This window comes from Anomaloglossus baeobatrachus, chromosome 1 (genome assembly GCF_048569485.1).
Source record: "Anomaloglossus baeobatrachus isolate aAnoBae1 chromosome 1, aAnoBae1.hap1, whole genome shotgun sequence".
NCBI lineage: Eukaryota > Metazoa > Chordata > Amphibia > Anura > Aromobatidae > Anomaloglossus > Anomaloglossus baeobatrachus.
In genome coordinates, this window is record NC_134353.1 from 257,358,086 (window position 1) to 257,381,407 (window position 23,322).

Here is a 23,322-nt window from a genome sequence, read left to right on the forward strand (position 1 = left end):
CACTACATTTTATTCATTGATAAAAAATAAAAAACTTAATACTTCTATTTTTAAAGCATTCTTACTTTGCAGCATTTTTTCCAAATCTGCCTAAAACTTTTGTACAGTGTTGAATATATATTTTATACATTGAATTTTACTGGTTTTTATGACTCTTCAGATTTTGTGTTATACCATGCCTGATGAAGAGACCTGAGTAGTCTCGAAAGCTTGCAATTATTACCATCTTTTCAGTTAGCCATTAAAAGGTATCAACCACTGAGGACTTCAGTTCTTTTAAACAATTTTTTACTGGTTTTTAAAAATACACACTTTTTTTTTAAAGAGTCTCAAAAGGATAATCATGACGTCAATCAATATCAACAAAAGAGATCAACTTGTCTATTGCAACCCGTTTACAAAATCCCCGAAGAACTACATTACCCATAAGTTGTGTCACCTTTATGTACATATATATGGACAATACAGAACATCCTACAGCTTAAAAAATTGAATCGGAAATTAACCTATACAGTAATATATTAATTTACACTGGGGTGTCATTTTGGGCGACAGGTCAATAATTTATTTTATTGACCGTAGAACTCATCGGTGGAGACTAGCCTTGACATTCCAATGCCTTTTGATGCCCAACTTCACATTTGATATTTTGTGCATTTTAAGTTAAAAAGATACAAAAGTAAGAATGAAGTGAAGACAACTAACCTGATGTGGATTCTTGGAGTTTTTCTCTCTTTCTTTTCTTCTTTTTACCCTGTTGTAGCAAAAACAGGATACTTTTGTACAACTGATTGTAAAATAATCAAAAAGTGTGCTTTTAACTCCGCATATATTATGTTGAAATGATCTGTAATACTCAATAATAATCATCTCCCTGTCCAATTGAGAATAGTACATAAGAGGATGCAGGCTGAAGCTGCCCTGTTGGCCTCGAATAGCAGCTGGAACTCTTGCCCACTACCAGAAACGGCTACTCATACTGTTCTGCGGTACAGACGTGTGCATTCTGTTGCCTGATTCCATAGCCATTAATAATCCCAGTTCTACTGAAAAGCTACAATTGTACTAAGAGTGATCAGAGGGATGTGGTGGAAGGCAGCCAACAAGGGACGAATCTGCCAATGATGTTACTTTTGTCAGCCAAAGGAGCTCCCTTGAGAGAAGATAAAACTACTTGTCTGAACAAAGGCTTTACAGCCACGTAGACTGTAATTCAAACTTTGCAGGCTTTATGTCTTGGGCCATTTGGAAATCATTGCTCATAAATTAGGATGTGTTTACCAAGAAAACTGTTCCTTTACAAAAAGACAAGCATTTAACAGAAGGCAAACATTTGCTTGAAGCAGCCTTGGTATTAAAGGAGTTAATGAATCACTGAGACTGGCTGAGATACACAGCTGCTGCAAACCCATTTCTAGAGCAACATGACAACCCGATATTATTTGCTTCTTCCTACCCCTCTCAAACGCCAAGACACCTTCATTGCCATTGACCATTTGGGCACCACTGGTATAGACTAAATACTATACAGTGCCTTGAAAAAGTATTCATACCCAGTGACCGTTTCCATATTTTCCCACATTACACCCACAAACAAATGTCATTAACATATGATATACCAACACACACAAAAAACGCTTTGGTTACGCATGTCATATGGATGTTAGGTGAGAAACAAAAATATATATAATCACACATTCGCATGACAAATTGAATATCAAAACAGATTCCATTCATATATCTTTGTTGGAAGAAAATCAAACCTATCTATCTTTTATACGCAGATGTGAGTGAACCCGACAGGTTTTCCTGCAGGATTGCATGGTATTTAACTGCATTCATCCCACCAACTCTGATAAGCTCTTTTGTTCCTGCTGGAGAACAGCATCCCCACAGCTTAATGCTACCACCACCATGTTTAACGGTGGGGATGGTGTTTTCAGGGTAATGTGCAGTGCTAGCAATCTGCTCTACATAGTGTTTGCACTTTGCCCAAAAAGTTCCACTTTGGTCTAATCTGACCAGAGACCCTTCTTCCACATGCTAGCTGTATCCCCTGCATTGCATATTGCAAAAGGGACTTCCTATGGGCTTTTTTTTTTTCAAAAAATGTCTTTCTTCTTGAGACTATTCCATATAAGGTCAGATTTATGGAGTACATGACTAATAGTTGTCCTGTGGACAGATACTCCCACCTGAGCTGAGTGAGCAAGGTCCTCTTAACTGCTTCTCTAATTAGTGCTCTCCTTGCTTGGGATGTCAGTGTATGTGGATGGCCATGTCTTGGTAGGTTTGCAGTTGTGCCATACTCCTTCCATTATTGTATGATAGATTGAACAGTGCTCTGTGAGATGTTCAGGTCCTTGGGATACTTTTTATTATCCCTGACTTGCTCGGTGTGTTCCTTGGTTTTCATGATGCTATTTGATCCCTAATGTTGTAAACACACATCTGAGGCCTTAGTTGAATAGCTGTAGTTATACCGAGGATAAATTACACACAGGTGGACTCAATTTACTAATGAGGTGACATCCAGAGGCAATTGGTCACTCAGGATTATTTTTAGGGGTATTAGTACAAATTCACACCATAATTTTCATATTTATATTTTTTACACAATTAGAAAAGCATGGGTCATTTCTTTTATACTTCATAAATACTTGTTACTAAGTGATAGTATATCACAGAAAATCCCAGTAAAATACATGTAAGTTTGTCAATGTAACATCAAAAAATGTGGTAAAAGTTCCCGTGGTATGGATACTTTTTCAAGACGCTGTACATGATTGTATTTTTACTTAGGATGTAACTCTTATTTTTCAACAGTTCATTATGAAAGTCATTCTACATATTAAGACACGTTCACACAGCCTTATGACTTGTCCGAGGATTACATCGCAAGGGTTGGACTGGCCAGTGGCTCTTCAGACCTGAGCAGGTCAGCGTGTATTTCTATGCAGCTGTTGTGTTCAGGTCAGGAGAGCTACCTGCCAGTCTGAGCATTGCAATGTGATTATCAGACATGTCATACAGCCGTGTAACTGAGCCCTTCAAGTGATAATTAATAATAATTTTATTTATATAGTGCCAACATATTCCACAGCGCTTTACAATTGAGGAAATACCAAATTACAGCAAGATCATTAGTTCAATTTATCTTTTTCGCTATAATCTGGAAATTGGGTTATACAAGTCATCTTCATAATCGAACGAACCTTACATATAGTGGTATATAAACGTTTGAGCACCCTTGGTCAAAATCACAATTATTGTGAACAGTTAAAAAAGTTGAACATGAAAAGAGCTCTAAAAAGAAAAGTTAAAGATGACACATTTCCTTCTTATTTTAGGCAAAACAAAATATTTTGTTTTACATTTTAAAATTGACAAAAAAGGAAAATGGGCAGATGCAAACTTTTAGGAACCCTGTATGGTTAGTATCTAGTACCACCCCCTTTAGCAAGTATCACAGCTTGAAAACAGTTTTTGTAGCCAGCCAAGAGACTTTCAGTTCTTGTTTGAGGGATTTTCATCCATTCTTTCATGGGAAAGTCTTCCCGTTCTTTGAGATTCCTGGGTTGTCTTGTATGCACTGCTCTTGAGGTCTAGTCACATATATTCAGTCATGTTCAGATTAAGGGACTGAGAGGGTCATTGTAAAATCTTCAGCTTGTGCCTTTTGAGGTAGCCTATTGTGGATTTTGCAATAGGTTTAGGATCATTATTCATTTGGGGAAGCCATCCTATTTTCAACTTCAGCTTTTTACAAATGGTGTTATGTTTTCATCAAGAATTTGTTGACATTTCATTAAATCTATTCTTTCCTCTACCCATGAAATGTTCCCCTTGCCATTAACTACAACAAAACCCCAAAGCATGATTGATCTACCTCCATGCTTACTTGTTGGTGAGATATTCTTTTCCTGAAATTCTTTGCCCTTTTTTCTCCACGCATACCTTTTATCATGGTGGCCAACAAGCTCTATTTTAACTTCATGGTCCACAGGACTGGTTTCCAAAATGCATTAGGCTTGTTTAGATGTTCTTTTGCATACTTCTGACTTAATTTTATGGTGAGGGCACAGGAGAGGTTTTCTTCTGAGGACTCTTCCATGAAGGCCATATTTGTGCAGGTGTCTCTGAACAGTACAACAATGTACCACAACTCCAGAGCCTGCTAAATCTTCCTGAAGGTCTTTTGCAAGCAGTCGGGCGGGGGAGGGGTTGATTTCTCTCTTTAGCAATCCTACAAACAGTTGTCATAAAAATGTTGCTTTGTCTTCCAGACCTTATTTGACCTCCACTATTCGTGTCAACTACCATTTCTTACCTACATTTCCAACTGAGGAAAGGGCAACTAGAAAATGCTTTGCAATCTTCTTCTAGCCTTCTCCTGGTTTGTGGGCCTCCACCATATTCATTTTCAGAGTGCTAGGCAGCTGCTTAGAAGAAACCATCGCTGCTATTTTTGGCACAAGGTTAGATGAGGCTGGCGTTTCATAAAGCAGTGAAATTTGGATCACTTGGCTTTTCCCAACGATTGTAGTGAACAAGCCATGACCTTAACAGGCGAATTAAGGACCGAAAACTTGGTCAAAGCTATCAGAGCACACAAATCTCCAAGGGTGCCCAAACTTGTGCTTCGGCCCATTTTTCTTTTTGTCATTTTTAAAATCTAAAAGATTATTTTTTTTAATTTGCCTAAAATACAAAGGAAATGTGTCATCTTTAACTTTATGCCTTTTAGATATCATCGCATCTTCAACTTGCTTAACGATTCACAATAACAGTAATTTTCACAAGGAGTGCCTGACCTTTTATATTCCACTGTAATTGCATGGCATAACAGACATTAAGCTTTATTTTACATTATTACACTTACAATTTTAAACCATTTTTCACTAGTACACGTAAAACAAATGTATAAACACTTTTTAGAAACTTATTTAGTGGCATTAATTTCCACAGCACTTTGCAGTCATCATCCTTGGGGCTCAATCTAAATTTCCTATCGTTATGTTCTTAGAGCGTGAGAGTAAACTGGAGTACTTACAAACTTAATGGGGTCATTTGGGGGGAAAAAAACAAGCTATCTAAAAAGGAAATGTCATTATTAATAAATTACTAAATATATTTTTAAAGGGAACCTGTCAGGTGCAATACGCACCCAGATCCATGAGCAGTTGTGGGTGCATATTGCTAATCCATGCCTAACTAACACTAGCATAAATAAACAGATCTTTAGAAAAGGTATTTCTAAAGATCGTATATTATATGCTACGCTACGCTACGCGGGGAATAGTCCTGAGGGCATTTGTTCCCTTAGCTAGCCGGCCCACATAGCATGGTAGCACGCCCCTGTGGGCGTACTAACATGCTAATGAATACGCAGCGACGCTGCACATACCTCACTCTTCATGGCAGCCGGCGGAGGATAGATGCGCTCTGCGCATGATCCGGTGTGCCCGGGACTTCCGATAATGCGCACTAAACTGATGCCGGGTGGAAGCTTCCTGGGTTCAATAAGGTACAGTGCGCGCATGACCGGAAGTGCTGAGAACTCCGGATCATGCGCAGAGCGCATCCATCCTCTGCCAGCCGCCATGAACTATGAGGTATGTGTGGCATAGCTTGGCATTCATTAGCATGTTAGTACACCCACAGGGGCGTGCTACCATGCTATGTGGGATGGCTATTTAAAGGGAACAACGCCCTCGGGACTAGTCCCCGCCTAGTATATAATACACGATCTTTAGAAATACCTTTTCTAAAGATCTGTTTATTTATGCTAGTGTATATAGGGACAGTTAGGCAGGGATTACCAATATGCACCCAGAACTGCTCGTGGTTCTGGGTGCATATTGCACCTGACAGGTTCTCTTTAATTTTTTTTTCTTGGGAGATAGTCACTTTAGAATAAAAATGGCTGCTGTCTTGTTACACGGAGAGACACTTGTACTAGAATGTTAAACGGGCAGGAGACCCTGAGCATGTGGAGTAGTAAGCTTCAATTTCCTTCCTTCATGTGTAGGAAGATGTGCTCCCAAATGTATATTCTGATCTAATACTGAAGATACCAGTTCTGGGGGAAGAAGAGGCTGCTCACACTGCTGTCTACCCGGTCTTTCTTATCTAATAGAAGATACACATGGAGTGGGGAGGAGTTTTCTTCTGCACAGGTCACAGACTCCTGTCCTATTAACATCCTAGAACAGGCTTCTGTCAGTGTAACAAGTTAGCAGCCATTTCGGTAATCAGGAAATTTATTTTAATTATTTGCTATTTCTAGAAAATCCCTTTAAAGAACTCAAGAACAATATGTTGGATTTGGATCAGAATCAATTCAGCAAATAATATCACACAGCAATTACAGAAAAGTTGGTGGCCTCACTGAATGAGCAACAATGGTGACTAACAACATGTGCCAAGTGTATTTCAATAGATTTGATGCCACTCTGTCGTTGTGACGTTTGTGCTGAAGCTAATATCAGATACAGACAGCAGCAATGGAGAGTGAGTGACCATGGGACGGTGAGTAAAGAGCCCTTTTTTGGGGAACAGGAATTTTTGAAAGGCAACAACCCTTTCAAGTTGTTGGCTCATCAGAGCGCTCAGCTGATTGGATATTGCCCTTTGACAATCTGTTGAGTTTGCTGGGGAAAGCCACAACAGCTAGCCAGAAATATAATTTCCAATATAAGGAAATCGTGGAATTACATGGCTTTCTACAGATAAATGGTAGCCCATGCTACCATTATATACACACACACACACATATAAGACACACACATGATATTATACATACAGACATATATATACATAAACACACACACACACATTATACATGAGGCTTATGGACAAGGGCTATAAGTGGATAGATTCATCAGTCATGCATGTCCTTGCACAAAATATTGAATTCAGCAAGTCCCTTGACTATGATTGCCCTCCAGAGATTTACGAGAAGGGAACACATTTTAAGCATTTGCTACTTTTTTTTAATAAATGGGCAGCTTTCCTTATTTTTAGAAGGTTTTATGGAGTGTGCACTTGTCTGTGATAGATTAGTTGTTGAGACACTCATTCTTAATAAAAGACTTTGAAAACTACTCACATAATTGTCTCTTGCAGACCAGCCTGGATAGAGCTGCATATGTAGCTGCCTTTCTTTTCGGGCTAGCTCGTAATATTTGGCCTGTTCTTCACGGGACAAAGCGTGCCACTGCAAGGAAGAGAATACAGTTTTAATAATCGCACAGGAAAAGTATTGAGCAGATATGTTTTGCCATCTTCACTGGCTATACATAGAACAGTTATTATAACTAATAATAATAGATGTATAAAATATGTATTGAAGAACTTGTCTAGTACTTTTATATTTATGAGCTACTCTTGGGATAGGTCATCAATATAAGATTGTGGGGGTCTGACACCTCCAGCAACCAGCTATGATCATTACCTCCGGCGGCAATCGGATGTAAGTAGTCCATATGTTTAATGGCTGCCGCGGGATACTGCTCATGAGCTCAAGACTTTTTCCATTGATCAGCAGTAGACAGAAGGAGCAATTGCCAAAATACTAAATGTCACAGCTCTCTGAGCTGTGCAATATATGGGACTTAAAGCATATTCAGAAATAAAATGAAAAATGTTTATTAGAACTTATTTTTCTTGAAGCCCAAATTGCGTTTTACAACATGTGGAATATTTTTGTTGTGTACTGCGTGTTTCCGGGTCTTCCAACGCCTGACCTTTTCAATTTTCTATTGCTAACTGAACTATTTTCAAGAAAGTCATTTTGTAGATAAGAAAAATAGTAGAATCAAATCTAACTAGAAAAATTGCCAGCACTTCCTAATCTCCTAGTCTGAACTGGTGCATACTGAACATGACATACAATATCTAAAATAGCAGTTGCACTCAAGTAAAGGGAAGGAGAAAAAATAAGAATGTAGATGGCGAACATTGGAATATGAATCTGCATTACTGCCAAGAAAACTTTTTTTTTTTAAATTTCCCTTTTGCAGGTTCTATTCTAACCCATATAATAGTTCAGTTTGGACAAGAGAGGCATAGCAATTAGAGTAGGACCCAGATGAGAGTTACACCTTGACGTGGTTTCTAGGCACAAATTTGGCCACCTTTATTTGCTAAGTAACTTTTTTTTATAAAAATTGCAGGTTTTCTTGGCAGTAATGCGTATTCATATTCCAATGTTCACCATCTACAAACTTGTTTTTTCTCCTTCCCTTTGAGTGCAACTGCTATTTTAGAATCAAATCTAAAGCATAGAAATAGGCTTCCATAAAAATAGCATAGGAGCAGACATTTCAGAGCTGAGCCCTATACGGCAGGTAATAAGCATTGCTCAGTTCATTCTTGGTGTGCAATGTGACATTTTGCGTTGCTTCTGCACCCACAGTCTATTAAAATACAGTGTGCTGTAAATAAATACTGCGATTCTGCCATATAACAAACAGAAGCTGACAATGAAAAAGTGTAGAGATGTGGAAACCTGCTTTTTATTTAACAGTCTTATTTACCCAAATATCAATTTAAGTCCTTAAAATGGTGTCACCATAATCCGCTTTTATGGTCGGCTTTCCAGCTGCCACTGTGACATATGTGCCTTGGATGTGAATAGGCGTTATGTTGCCAGGAAAATGCAATGTTGGCTGTACATGCTTTGAAAGAGAAGGGCCTGATAGCCTTAGGCATGGAGATTAGATAGTTGCTCATTCCAGACAACATGCATTCTAAATACGTAAAAATTGAAGTATTGGGAGCGGGGGATCAATAACCAGAGAAAAGCATTGACAAGACGTGTTAATAATTAGGCCAAGGTAAAATGTGCTTCCCATTGGGTCCAATGCCGTAACTGCTCATTCGCGCTTGTAGCCAACAGAATAACACGGCTTGTGGTAAAAGGGCCTCAGGTCTAAAAGATCTCTAGGGGCGCCCAGTCATTAATGCCTTTTTCCCACTCTGTAAAAGGCACCTAATTAGTTTTTGCAATGCTTCCACCACTTTTAATTACATACTGACGTTTTAATACCTGTATTAGCACTTCCTCAACATCTGCAGCAGATCTAACTCACTATTGATCTGCCATAACAACATACCTCATGCTAAATATTTCGGTCTGCTTGAGAAATGACTAGAGTAAGTCAAGGTTTTTTTATTTTTTTAAATACATAACTTTTGGAAGACTGATACATTGTTTTATTCAATATCTCACAACTATAGACACTAGAGCCTCCTTCCTACCTTTTACATCTCAAAGTCGAAACATTTTTTTTATATATATTTATTTTATTTAAATTTATTTTTATTATTCCTACCATTATGAAACAATTTACAAACCATATAAGACATTACAGAGCAACACAATTCAGCAATCATAAAGAGGAGCGAGGCCCCTGCTTGAAAGCTTACATTCTATAAGTAGAGAGGACCAAAAAGGTAAGACGTGCTTATTGTGTGTGGTCACATTTGGCTCGCGGGCTCATTTTGTTTGGCTCGTGGGTCATGGTCAGCTTGCTGCATTAGGAACAGGTATAACAAAACAGCTATGAAGAGCATATTTCCAGATGGTGAATTATGTGAATAGACCTGCATGGAGGAGCAGATCTAGATGCCCATATACCAGCTTAAGGTTTGGAGAGATAATTTAAGTATGGTAAGATGGAGACCGGATGATACTGCCAGTTAAGGAGTTGCTTAAAGATGGATGAAACAGTGTGGTGGCAGTGCCTGATGTGAAGCTACCAAATGGGGGTAAGGTGGGAACCACTGGATGATACTTGCTCCGTGTGATTTCTATGGGGATGCTTTAGCTGTTATTATACTGGTCATGGGCCTCTGTGGGTCACTACTGTAGGATCTGGAGGTCACTAATCTCGGGGCTCTGGATGTGGCTCTCGACCCTCTCTCAGAGCGGAATGTGGCTCAAGGTAAGAAAAGCTTAAGGGTCTCTGGATTTTAATTTTTTTGTAGTACACATGCATTTAATTGGTTAAGGAAGTTTAATTATATTGAATTGATGGAATACCTCACCTATGAGCAAGAGAAAAAGCACCCCACATGCCTACATTTCTTTTGAATATGGCGATGCCCTATGTGTGGTCATACTCTACTCCTTGGTCACATGGCACAGCTCGAATGGAAAAATCAACATTTGGCTTTTAGAGTGCAAATTTTGCTAGATTAGTTTTCAATCACCATGTCACACTTGCAGATCTCTTGAAGCATTAATACAAAGGAAGCCCACCAGAAGTTTCCCCAGTTTTGGAAACTGCACCACAGAGTTAATAAGTGACATATTAATTGTGCTGGCATAAACAAGTTTGTTTCACATGTTTTTTTTTTAACTCCTCGTTTCCACATCTGATCTTTGGTGGTTTTGTGGTCTTCAGTCTGAATCTACAATATGCACATTTCAATAAGAACAAGGACAACCATTGCAGGAATTGACTGGCACCATATGTATACATTATTTAGACTCTATTACAGTACCCTATTTAAAGGGTATGTTCACATGTTGCTTTTTTTGCCATTATATAAACATGTAGTTTTATTGTACACATGCATGCAAAAATGTGCATATTTGTTGTATCGTTTTTCCTGCCAGCACTCCAGTACTTACTGCTGCGAAATCAGAATGTGTGCAAATAACCTAAAAATGCTTTTTTTTGTTTCTCTTCAGAGAACCAAAACTTTATTTTTTCGCTGATGGGTGTAGGACGACTAATTTTTTCAAGACAAACGTTTTTGGGTAGCTACAAATACGGTGATGCCAAATATACATAGTTCTTTCCAGTAATAAAAGACTTAATAGAAAAAAGGCTATTTTCCATTTTATTTTTTTGTCATTTTTTTTCTTACATTCCTAGTAGGATACACACCTCCCTCTTATCCCTGCTACAGTCATTACTCAAGTTTGGTTCCTCGTTTGTCGGTAGACCATCGCCCTGTGTAAACAGGTATGTGTTGATGACAAACTATATACGAACAAACAATTGTGGTTTTCACATACAGTGCCAATGATTTCTCAATGTGAATGAAGCTATACAAATGATGGTTAGATCATTGATTGATGCATATTTTTGGACTAAAATCTTCCAGTGTAAAGAGAGATGACCCATTAAAGGATACATAATGAACTTTGTAACTAATGTTCTCTGTAGTTCAGAGGTCACAGTTTGATCAGTGAACACTTTAAATTGGAAATAACAGGACAGGACTCAGAAACAGGTCAGGAGCTGCATAGTCCAATCTATGGTGCCCTAGGGACTTCATGAAATGCGATAGAAGGAGGAATGCAACTAAAACAAAGCTCTACAGTTTATTGCTGGGAATTTCAAACAACTCTGAAATAAAAGGATCATAGAGAACATGGCTGATTAGAAAGGTACAACTTGACTTAGAGAAAGACGGAAATCCAGCGGGAAAGTAACATAATTCAAGCTTTCTAGTTTCAATAGGTTAGGACTATGTGCTTTTCAGCCATCAGCTATTTCAGACTTTATCAGCACTAGTGATGAGCGAGCACTAAAATCCATGAGCGCTCGGTACTCCAATCGAGCATGTCGAATTTGTGGACAGGCTCGACTCGAGTACCAAGTATAATGTAAGTCAATGGGAAACTCAAGCATTTTTCTGGAAGGCCCTAAAGGCCCCATCACACACAGAGATAAATCTTTATAGAAAGAAAAAAAAAAAAGTCAAAAGTCCATCATGTCATTCACCACATATAAAGTGTAGTCCTCATATACTCATACACTGCAGCCCCATGCAGTAAAATGCAGAAAAAGGTATCCTCTTTTTTTTTCCCCCTTTGGGAACAACTTTTTCTATGACTACAGTTGATGACATAATAGAGTGGGAAATAAAACTACACCCACTGTTAGTAAAATGTTAAAATTACATTTACCAGTGACTAACTTATCTGGGCATGTGGTGTGTGACATGGTTAGACACATCCTGTTTAATTTATGAAGGAGGGAGTCAAACTCACAAAGCCTATGCGGACAATGCAAGAACTCCCAAAAAATAGAAAAAAGAGGGACTCTGATACACCCTGCATTAGACATAAAGGAGGGCCTCATACATAGTCTGTTACCATTGTTAGATAGTAGGACTCCTAAAGCCTATGCACTAAAGGCCCAGTCACACTAAACAGCTTACCAGCGATCCCAACAACGATACAACCTGATAGGGATCGCTGGTAAGTTGCTAGGAGGTCGCACTAAGATGTCACACTAAGCGACGCTCCAGCAATCCCACCAGCAACCTGACCTGGTAGGGATCGCTGGAGCGTCGCTACACGTGGAAGCATGCTGCGCTTGGTAACTAAGATAAATATCCGGTAACCAACCCGATATTTACCTTTGTTACCAGCGCACACCGCTTAGCGCTGGCTCCCTGCACACCTAGCCACAGTACACATCGGGTTAATTACCCGATGTGTACTCTGCTACATGTGCAGGCAGCAGGGAGCCGGCACTGACAGCTGAGAGCGGCGGATGCTGGTAACGAAGGTAAATATCGGGTAACCAAGGAAAGGGCTTCTTGGTTACCCGATATTTACATTGGTTACCAGCGTCCGCAGAAGCCGGCTCCCTGCTGCCTACACATTTAGTTGTTGTTCTGTCGCTGTCACACACAGCGATGTGTGCTTCACAGCGGGAGAGCAACAACTAAAAAATGGTCCAGGACATTCAGCAACAACCAACGACCTCACAGCAGGGGCCAGGTTGTTGCTGGATGTCACACACAGCAACATCGCTAGCAAGTTGTGCCTCAGCAGCGATTTTGCTAGCGATGTTGCTTAGTGTGATGGTACCTTAAGTGCAAGGGCTGCCACAAATTAGAAGGAGGGAATGCAATACACCCTGGAAGACATGTAGATCAGGGCTTCAGAATATATTTTTTTCCCATTTTTAATGAAAAGGAATCCTAGACTGGTAAAGCCTATGCACTTAAAAGGAACATTTTATTTGGTTTTCGGTTCTACTGCTGTCATTCACTGGGGTTGAAAAGTCTGGGACAATTGAGGCCTTGTTCGTTTTGATAAGGTCATCCTGTCAGCATTTTCAGTTGACAGGCCGATCAGTTATTATGCCCCTGGCGGCACTAAAAACCAGCTCAGAAAAAATGTTGGTGGCAAGGCAGGCCAGAACCTCCGTGGTGTAAAGGGACAGTTCATGCCACGCGTTGAGCTTGGATACCCAATAGTTGTACGGCACAAAGGAATCACGGATGATTCTGGTACAGTTAACGAGAGTCCGTCCCAATCTTCCAAAAAACTTTTCACTCCTTGTCAGACTACGCCACGCATCAAAGCCTGGGAGGGTCTAATGAAAGTGTCTGAGACCTTTGATAATCTCTGTTGGACCTGGTGCGTGTCTCCCTAGTCTGTCCTCCTTGGTTGCCCAAGGAACTATGACCTCTGTCAGCAGCAATTAAAGATGTAAATGTATGTGCTAATTATTCACCTAAGGCCTTGTGGCATTGTGCCATTTTACTAGCCCTTTCGATCACAGGAAGGAGAGATGGAACATTCTCCCTGTAGATTGGGTCGAGAAGGGTGAACAACCAGTAAGGCTGTGTACACAAGTGACATTTTTGCTGAGTTTTTTTACTGCAGATTTATCACAAAACCTGGAGGAAATTCTGTTGACAGCAAACTCAATGAGAATCCTGAAATGTCATGTACACATTGCCTATTTGTGACTTGCAGATTTGGTGCAGAAAATAATTTGAAGCATGTCAATTCTTTCAGCGTTTTAGACACATGCATTTTCACCTTAATGAAGATGGTTGAAAGACATGAAGCAGAAAAGGAAGTTGACAAAGTAATATCTCACCCGAATACATATTAAACAATTGTACCCTTTAGTACCTTTCATGTGGCACTAAAGAGTGTTTAGCCTAGTTTAACCTACAGTTTTAAGAAAAAAAACGACCAACATGGGGGTTCCCACTATTTTTGATAACCAGCCCTTCCCAGCCTAAAAATACCAGAGTGAAGTCGCCCCAGTAGTGGCACATCACAATAGATCCACCAATTCTGGCGCTTCCCTCGGCTTTTTCTGATTGCCCTGGTGCATTGGAAATCGGGGTAATGATGCTTGAGGTTGATGTCAGCTGTGTAGGGTCAACTGGCATCAAGCCCTGGTGTTAGTAATGGAGAGGAGTCTATTACATACCCCCAATACTAACCCAGCATGTTAAAAGAAAACAACATACACAAATACCTTTATTTAAAAAAAAAAAAAAAAAAAAAAACATCAACTCTAGCTCTGGTTCACCAATTTATATAAAAAAAAAAAATAAAAAAATTCATTCAAATCTGAAGTAGTTAACCTAATCTGACTTAGTCCTCAAATGGAAAACTGAAACACATAAAAAGAGAGACAAGATACTTTCTCTCATTTGCCAATTTATTCTAATAAAAATAATATCTCCATCTCTGATGTAGTACTTGGCGTTCCCACGACGTCCACCAATTCTTTAGTACAACCTATGCAGCCCAGGTCAGAGAACGACCTCTAATAGGTCACTCGCAGTGAAGCTGCACTCTGCGATACATGGGAACTGTGACAAGTGATGATGGCGTCAGTAACGTTACCGCTCATCACCTCTCTCACCAGGTCACCCAGCAGGCAGCATGAGTCCAGAGATGTATCACAATCGGTGCGGTTACTAAGCTGTGTTACCGCTTGTGAGACATTAAAGATTTCGTGCTGCCCTCTGTGTGGCCCAGCGAGAGCAGTGATGAGCGGTAACGTTACTGACATCAGCACCATTCATCACAGATTCGAGGGAATAGCATGGGCTAGGTCGGAGGTCCAAGGAACGGTCTCTTCTCTATTTCTTTATTTCTCTCTTTTTAGGTCTTTCAGGTTTCCATTTGTGGACTAAGTTGAATTTGGTGGACTACTTCAGATGTACATGGCTTTTTCTTTTTTTAAATAAATTAGTGAGCCAGAGCAAGAGTCAGGGACTGTTTATTAAAATATTTTTTTAAATAAATATTATTTGTGTGCATTATTTTAGTTTCTTTACACTTACTGGGTTAGTAATGGGGTTGCTTAATAGATTCCTCTCCATTACTAACACCAAGGCTTGATGCCTCATTACCCAGATTGCAACTGCACTAATGCAAATCGGGAAGAGCCGAGGTGAAGCATCATAACTTGTGCATCTTATGTGATGTGCCACATCTGGGGCAGCTGAGGGCTGCTATTTTTAGGCTGGGAAGGGCCAAATAACCATAGACCTTCACAGTCTAATAATATTAGCCCGCAGCTGTCTGCTTTACCTTTGCTGGTTAGAGAAAAAAAAAAAGAAAGGGGGACAGCATGTCATCTTCATTTATTTACTATCCCTCCTCCACCAGCTAGCCCTACACTGAATGCAGATATCAGAGGTTTTACTTGAGAAAAGGAGAGCTTACAGTTAGGTCCAGAAATATTTGGACAGTGACACAATTTTCGCGAGTTGGGCTCTGCATGCCACCACATTGGATTTGAAATGAAACCTCTACAACAGAATTCAAGTGCAGATTGTAACGTTTAATTTGAAGGTTTGAACAAAAATATCTGATAGAAATTGTAGGAATTGTACACATTTCTTTACAAACACTCCACATTTTAGGAGGTCAAAAGTAATTGGACAAATAAACCAAACAAAATATTTTTATTTTCAATATTTTGTTGCGAATCCTTTGGAGGCAATCACTGCCTTAAGTCTGGAACCCATGGACATCACAAAACGCTGGGTTTCCTCCTTCTTAATGCTTTGCCAGGCCTTTACAGTCGCAGCCTTCAGGTCTTGCTTGTTTGTGGGTCTTTCCGTCTTAAGTCTGGATTTGAGCAAGTGAAATGCATGCTCAATTGGGTTAAGATCTGGTGATTGACTTGGCCATTGCAGAATGTTCCACTTTTTTGCACTCATGAACTCCTGGGTAGCTTTGGCTGTATGCTTGGGGTCATTGTCCATCTGTACTATGAAGCGCCGTCCGATCAACTTTGCGGCATTTGGCTGAATCTGGGCTGAAAGTATATCCCGGTACACTTCAGAATTCATCCGGCTACTCTTGTCTGCTGTTATGTCATCAATAAACACAAGTGACCCAGTGCCATTGAAAGCCATGCATGCCCATGCCATCACGTTGCCTGCACCATGTTTTACAGAGGATGTGGTGTGCCTTGGATCATGTGCCGTTCTCTTTCTTCTCCAAATTTTTTTCTTCCCATCATTCTGGTACAGGTTGATCTTTGTCTCATCTGTCCATAGAATACTTTTCCAGAACTGAGCTGGCTTTATGAGGTGTTTTTCAGCAAATTTAACTCTGGCCTGTCTATTTTTGGAATTGATGAATGGTTTGCATCTAGATGTGAACCCTTTGTATTTACTTTCATGGAGTCTTCTCTTTACTGTTGACTTAGAGACAGATACACCTACTTCACTGAGAGTGTTCTGGACTTCAGTTGATGTTGTGAACGGGTTCTTCTTCACCAAAGAAAGTATGCGGCGATCATCCACCACTGTTGTCATCTGTGGACGCCCAGGCCTTTTTGAGTTCCCAAGCTCACCAGTCAATTCCTTTTTTCTCAGAATGTACCAGACTGTTGATTTTGCTACTCCAAGCATGTCTGCTATCTCTCTGATGGATTTTTTCTTTTTTTTCCAGCCTCAGGATGTTCTGCTTCACCTCAGTTGAGAGTTCCTTAGACCGCATGTTGTCTGGTCACAGCAACAGCTTCCAAATGCAAAACCACACACCTGTAATCAACCCCAGACCTTTTAACTACTTCATTGATTACAGGTTAACGAGGGAGACGCCTTCAGAGTTAATTGCAGCCCTTAGAGTCCCTTGTCCAATTACTTTTGGTCCCTTTAAAAAGAGGAGGCTATGCATTACAGAGCTATGATTCCTAAACCCTTTCTCAGATTTGGATGTGAAAACTCTCATATTGCAGCTGGGAGTGTGCACTTTCAGCCCATATTATATATATATAATTGTATTTCTGAACATGTTTTTGTAAACAGCTAAAATAACAAAACTTGTGTCACTGTCCAAATATTTCTGGCCCTGACTGTATGTAGCCCTGAAAAACACTTTTCTTTTAATGGTGCAGCATGGTATACAATTGCTGCAATAGCAATTAAACACAGCCTATATCCCTGCCCTAATCCACGTTTTTGTAAAACACAATACATGCAAGGATAAAATAAGATGGATTTCTAGAATTTAAACATATACTGGTTGGTGACAAAATCAGTGAAATGTAGCCAAAGAAAATTTGCCACTTGCTACAAAACAGTGTGTACGATATTTTCTAAAAATCCCTGGGCTCCTCAGATTCTGCAGCTGTTTTCCATTTTATGATGTGTCAGTCCATAGCAGAGATATTCAGAGATATTGGTTTCTCCTGTGGCACTCTATGTGAAATCTCTGCTTTGCATTCCAGCTGGGCCTTTCTTCACAGTCTTCTCTGGGTGCATGTACCCTCACTCCTCCCTGCCAATCACAGCTTGGGGCAGGGTCCGAGATTGACAGACTACTAGATCAAATCCTGAGCCACAATTGACATCTGTGAGGGAAGGATGCAGTCTAATTGGACGTTTCTTCAATGTGCTCCTGAATTAAGGCTATGTTCACACAGGGCATTTTTGCAGCTTTTTGAATGTTTTTTTCATTTACATTGGTTTTACACAAATCTTTGCTAATAAATAGCAGCATGTAAATTCTTTCAGTGTTTTTTCACCCATACAAAGCAATGAGAAAATGCAAAAACACTGTAAAAATGCAGCAAAATACACCCCCACAAAAACGCAGCAAAACCGCAGTGTGAACATAGCCTAACAAATGTGAATATCTCTGCAATGGAGTGAAACAGAACAAAACTGAAAACCAGGTCAGAATTAGGGGAGCTTAAAGGGAACCTGTCATCAGAAATTTGGCTTTCAACCTAAATGTTTCCCCCTCTGCAGCTCGTGGGCTGCATTCTAGCAAGGTTTCTATACTGTTTGTGCCCCCTTTTAAACCAAAATAAATACTTTATAAAGTTATACTTTTTGGTATGAAAATCTTGTAAATTCTCCATGGGGGCGGGCCGTCTGGTGTCCGTTGCTGTCCCTTACACCGTCCCCCCACGCTCCAAATCATCCCTCAGGACGCCTCCCACTGCGCCCGAGGTCCCGTACACGCCAGGACACCTGGTGACGTGGTCGCAGGCACGAGAGTATGGGCGGCGCTGTGATTGCATTGCAATTGCCCGCCCATACTCTCGTGGCCGCGCTCTCCCCTCTGTACGTCGCTGAGATCCTCTCCGCTTCTCCTGTGCTGTGCTGCTCCGCTCCTCCCATCTATTTCCTGCTGCAGGGTACGACGGGAAGGAGGTGACGTCTGGTCATTTGGCCGGCGCAGAACGCTGGAGGAAGAGGGGAAAGTGCGGTCACGAGGTTATGGGCGGCACTTGCTGATGACACTCACAGCGCCGCCCATAACCTCGTGCCTGCGAAAAACATCACCAGCGGTCACACGTGCACGCAGTGCACAGTCCCGCTACAGTCGCACAGCGCATGCGCGGGACCTCGGGCGCCCAGTGGCGGCGTCCTGAGGTTTGAAATTCAGCGTTCGGGGGCGGCGTAAATCGGCAGGAGGACAGTAACGGACACCAGGCAGCCCGCCCCCATGGATAATTTACAAAGTTTACATACGAAAAAGGTACAACTTTATAAAGTGTTTATTTTGGTATAAAAGGGGCCAGAAAAACTAGATGAAGCTTGCTAGAATGCAGCCCAGGAGCTGCAGAAGGGGAAACTTTTAGGTTTATAGCTAAATTTCTGATGACAGGTTCCCTTTAACAGTGAGCAGTATCACAGAATCTATATATTGGGTGCAGGTTATGTTGCTTTAACTGCTCTCGGACCGCCCATAGACTCAAACCTTCCAGGCGGTCCCACACCTACTAGGCAATGATGTTCTAAAACATCACTGCATAGGAGCGCAGCTACACACAATCCTGTAGCTGCACGAGCAGAGATCCAGCTGTCAGAGACAGACGGAGTCCCATAGAGAAGGCACAGACGGTTTGTTACAGTCTTGGTTGCGGATTATAGGGAAACAACAGGGGCTACCAGGTCATAGGAGACCCAGACAGTAGGCTGTATCCCTCTTCATATGGGGACACCAGCCCCAGTCACAAGGAAATAACAGGGAAAACATTTTTTTCAATATTTCCCCCCTCCAAGGTCTTTTATTACGTAATGTAGTGCACAATGTCATATCCTCTTATTTTACATTTATTTTACACATTGATATAAAAATTGAAGCCTCATGGGTCACAAAAGCAAAAGAAGCAAAAATTACTTAAATAGCTGAACGATGAAAAAGATTTTCTAGCTCTGTTAGGCTATGTGGCACGCTGTGTTTTTGCACTTTTTTTGGGAGCAGTTTTTGTCTCAAAATTGCATGAGTGTCCTTCCCCAGTAAAGTGGAGTTTTTTTTTTGGCTGCGTCTGTGGTGACCACAAAGATGCAGTATGTCAATTATTTTTGCGTTTTTCACCCATTGAAGGCTATGGACAAAAGTGTAACAAAAAACGCATAAAAAAAACGCACTTTTTTGGGCCAAAAACACTGCATCTTGTGGTCAGAAAAAGATGCAGCGTGCGCACATAGCCTTCACCACATATATGATAAAAAGAAAAAAATATATGTTCCTGGTCAGGAATTGGAGGAGCATAATCCAGTCTTGAACTGGTTAATGAGGACCTATCACCTCCTGAAGTAAAAGAACGGCAAACTATAAAACCTCTATAAAAAAAAAAGATACATAAATAAATCTTGTATTCTATGGACCAGCAAATTAACAAATGCCAAAACATGCCAGATCAGAGCACAATGCTCCACTTTAGGCTGTGTGCACACGCTGAGTTTTTTGTTGCAGATTTGGTACAGTTTATTGTGCAGATTGTTTCCCAAACCTGCATGTCTATCCTTATGCAAGCAAACGCTACGAAAATCCCTAAGAGCTGTGCGCACGTTTCTTCTTTTTTCCTTGCAGAAAAAAGAAGCAGCATGTCAATTGTTGTAGCATTTTTTGTTTTTTTTTTCCTGTTTTTCAGGCCTTCCAGCTAATGATTTCACTAAAAAAAAGATGCATGGCAGAAAAATGCACAAAAACACGCATGCGTTTTTTGGTACGTTTTTCTGCAACAAGGTGCGTTTTTTCTGCACCTAACCTGCAGCATGCACTCATACCCTTACCATTCAGTTTATATATAGAACCGCCATCTCCCCCCTGGGTTGGGATCTCCCAGACAAGAGAACCTCACTAGATCTTTCGCTCTTCCCCGAGGAAGCCCAACGCAAAACACACGGAAGGGTCTGTGGTCTCCTCTCCCCACTGCAGGCCATAATGGGTAAGCTAGACTTTAATACTTAATTGAACCTATTGCATTTACATACACTTTTTATTAGATTTACACACTCTACCTCATTTGGTGCGGTTACCATGCATATCCATTTCTGTCACTGTTATTTCAGTGTGTTCTTAGCATCATATCAGGGACTTAAAGGGCTAGTTACAGAATTATTGTTAATGTGCCAAATATGTAGTCCTGCGTATGGGGAGTGTCTGATTTCTTATAAGTGTACCTAGGTCTCTCTTTTAAAATACATATAAAAAATTATTCTTGTTATTGTATTATGCCTTAATTAAAATTAAAGTTTTTCTTTTTTTACTATTTTATACTTTTTGGATTTTTTTTTTTACTCCATATTTTGGTATTATAGGTTACATATTTCTGGAGTTTTTTTCCTTCGTATATTTAGTCATATGGCATTTTTTCAGTTATTATTGATTCTAGATGGAATTATAAGTCTTTTGCCACTTGTACATTTTTTTTTCTCACTTATCAATAGATTTTCTTTAAAATATATAATATACTGTACATCTTAAAGCTCATCTGTGTGATGCCTTCTGTATTTTAAACAACCAAAACAATTACGATGCCTCTATAAAACACCACGTTCATGGTTGATTATAGTTTATCAACATTTACAGATTGTCATATCACCCTGGGTTCAATTTTGGGTTACTTTATTTAGTTTGGCATGTATCAACCAGGCCATATGTAGTCTAAAAAACACAAAAACGCTCTTCAGCTAGCTGCAATTCATAAACTGCTTATGAGTGCAATAAACAAACCTCATTTTAATGAGCCGACAAAAACGTTGCAAACAGCTTATAGTAAAAGGTAAACTTGTCAAACTGAGGTTCTCAAAATGACAAGCAGAGAGGGTCATAGCTTTCCTGGAAGTGTGCGAGTCACAGGAAACTTACTGCAAAAATGATTCATTTGTTTCTGGGAAGTGAACGAATGCTGTGTGTTCAAATCTGTAAAGAAAATGAAACTCTGACGCGTTATTGACTTTCTTCAGATGTTTGTTAAACCACACAACTTTAGATGACACAACTTTAGATGACGCACAACTTTGTGAACCAACATGTGATTTGTGTAATATACTCATTTTAGCAACCTGTGGCTCCTCCCAGAAAATCATCTTATACAAATATATTGGAATATGACATATTCTGAAGTCTGTGAGTGCAAAGTCTGTGTTCCTATCTCACCTCTCCTCTGCCTTCCGGCATTTTGCTTTACAGTGCGGTGCGCAACCAATGATTGACAGTTCGGACAGCAGCTTGGCTATGCCCTCTCCAATGCTGCATGCAGAATATTATATATATATACACACACACACATATATATATATATATATATTATAATGTGTATGTGTGTGTGTGTATATGTATGTATGTATGTATATATGTATATATATATATATATATATATATATATATATATATATATATATATATATATATATATATATATATATATATATATATATATATATATATATATATATATATATATATATATGTATGTATGCATGCATGCATGCATATACACACACACACACACACACACACACACACACACACACCAGTATTTCTACCCGGTTGCATTTCGAAGTGCTTTAGGCACAGGGACCGGTTTTAGTAAAATATCCAGCTTAATTTATTTTAATCTCATAAAACCACTCAGTGTGACAAAACCAAAAACAGCCTCCTCCGACACAAAGGGAAAACATAAAGCAAATGGTCCCTGCAATAGTGCAGGTTCAACCACTCAGGTTGATGCCCAGCTCTCGTTCCAAAGAAAAAATAAAAAACTGGAGGTCTGTACACCTCCAAACACATCTCCTGAATGAGACAACTGTTCTCCATTTTACCTGCTGTACCATGTCGCGGTGGGGATATGTGAGGCAGCCACTCCCACCCATCTCTGACTGCTCGTAAACCTGGGTGTGTCACGGGTGACAGTCATGTGGTTTCTAGCAATAGAAGGTCACAGTGTTTGGCTGTGCAAAATGCTCCCTGACAATCTATTGTTCTTGATGTTAGTATTCATTGTACTAGGTAGCTTTCCTGCTTGCTTTTCATCTCTTCCCTTTAGGACACAGCGGAGACTTCCTTCCGTTCAGCTGCTGATTATCAGTATTCCCATTGTGCTTAAATACTTTCATCTTCCCTTGACTTTTGCTGGTGATATTATTCAGTTAATTCAATCTCTGGTTGCAAGCAGGCGGCTTGTACTCATCTGTAGTATAGTTGCTAAAACTTTGCTGAACTTCTACCAGTCATCTGTGGATAAGTAGTTCTTGCATTTTCCCCAGTGTGAAATTCCTGCGTTTCCTCTAGTGTTTAGTGGGGTTGATGAAGAGCTCATCCCACTCATTCCCTATTTAGGGTCCAGCACTAGGAACCCCTAGGGCTAGGTATCCAACTTGGCGCATAGGTGTGGAACCTATCTAGGGTGGTGAGGGACCCCAGGGACCAGCGGTAGGCTTGGTCAGGGGTCACCATCTCCCCCTTCCCTAGACAAAGGGTTTCCCTTTTAACAGTCACTTGGCACTTCCCCGTACCTAACTTGACACCCGGCCCTGACATGCCCTTTTAATGCTCTTGGCACTATATGTGCTGGAGCTTGTTTCCAGTCTTGCATCACTGAGGCTACAAACCTCGACAGTAGAGATCCTCTTCCCCACCTTGTGCAAAATCTTTAGAAGAGGTTATCTTTTGGGACGACAGTCATGCAGACCAATTTGATGCAGTCTGAGGCATATGGTCTGACAGGCTGACCCCCCAACCACTTTAGCCTCTGCAGTAATGCTGGCAGCACTCATATGTCTATTTTGAAAAAACAAAAAACATCTGGATATGACGCTGAGCATGTGCAC

At 40.2% G+C, this 23,322-nt stretch overlaps 1 protein-coding gene across 2 annotated transcripts in view; it reads right to left on the reverse strand.

Moving 5' to 3' along the window:
* The window catches only part of LEF1 (lymphoid enhancer binding factor 1), a 228,127-nt gene that overhangs the window by 52,850 nt on the left and 151,955 nt on the right, over window positions 1-23,322 (reverse strand). For both annotated transcript variants that reach the window (XM_075349250.1, XM_075349259.1), the window contains exons 8-9: window positions 7,112-7,219; window positions 706-754 (exon numbers count right to left, since the gene is read on the reverse strand). In XM_075349250.1, coding sequence (XP_075205365.1) covers window positions 706-754; window positions 7,112-7,219 — 157 coding nt within the window. The remainder of the gene's footprint in view (window positions 1-705; window positions 755-7,111; window positions 7,220-23,322) is intronic.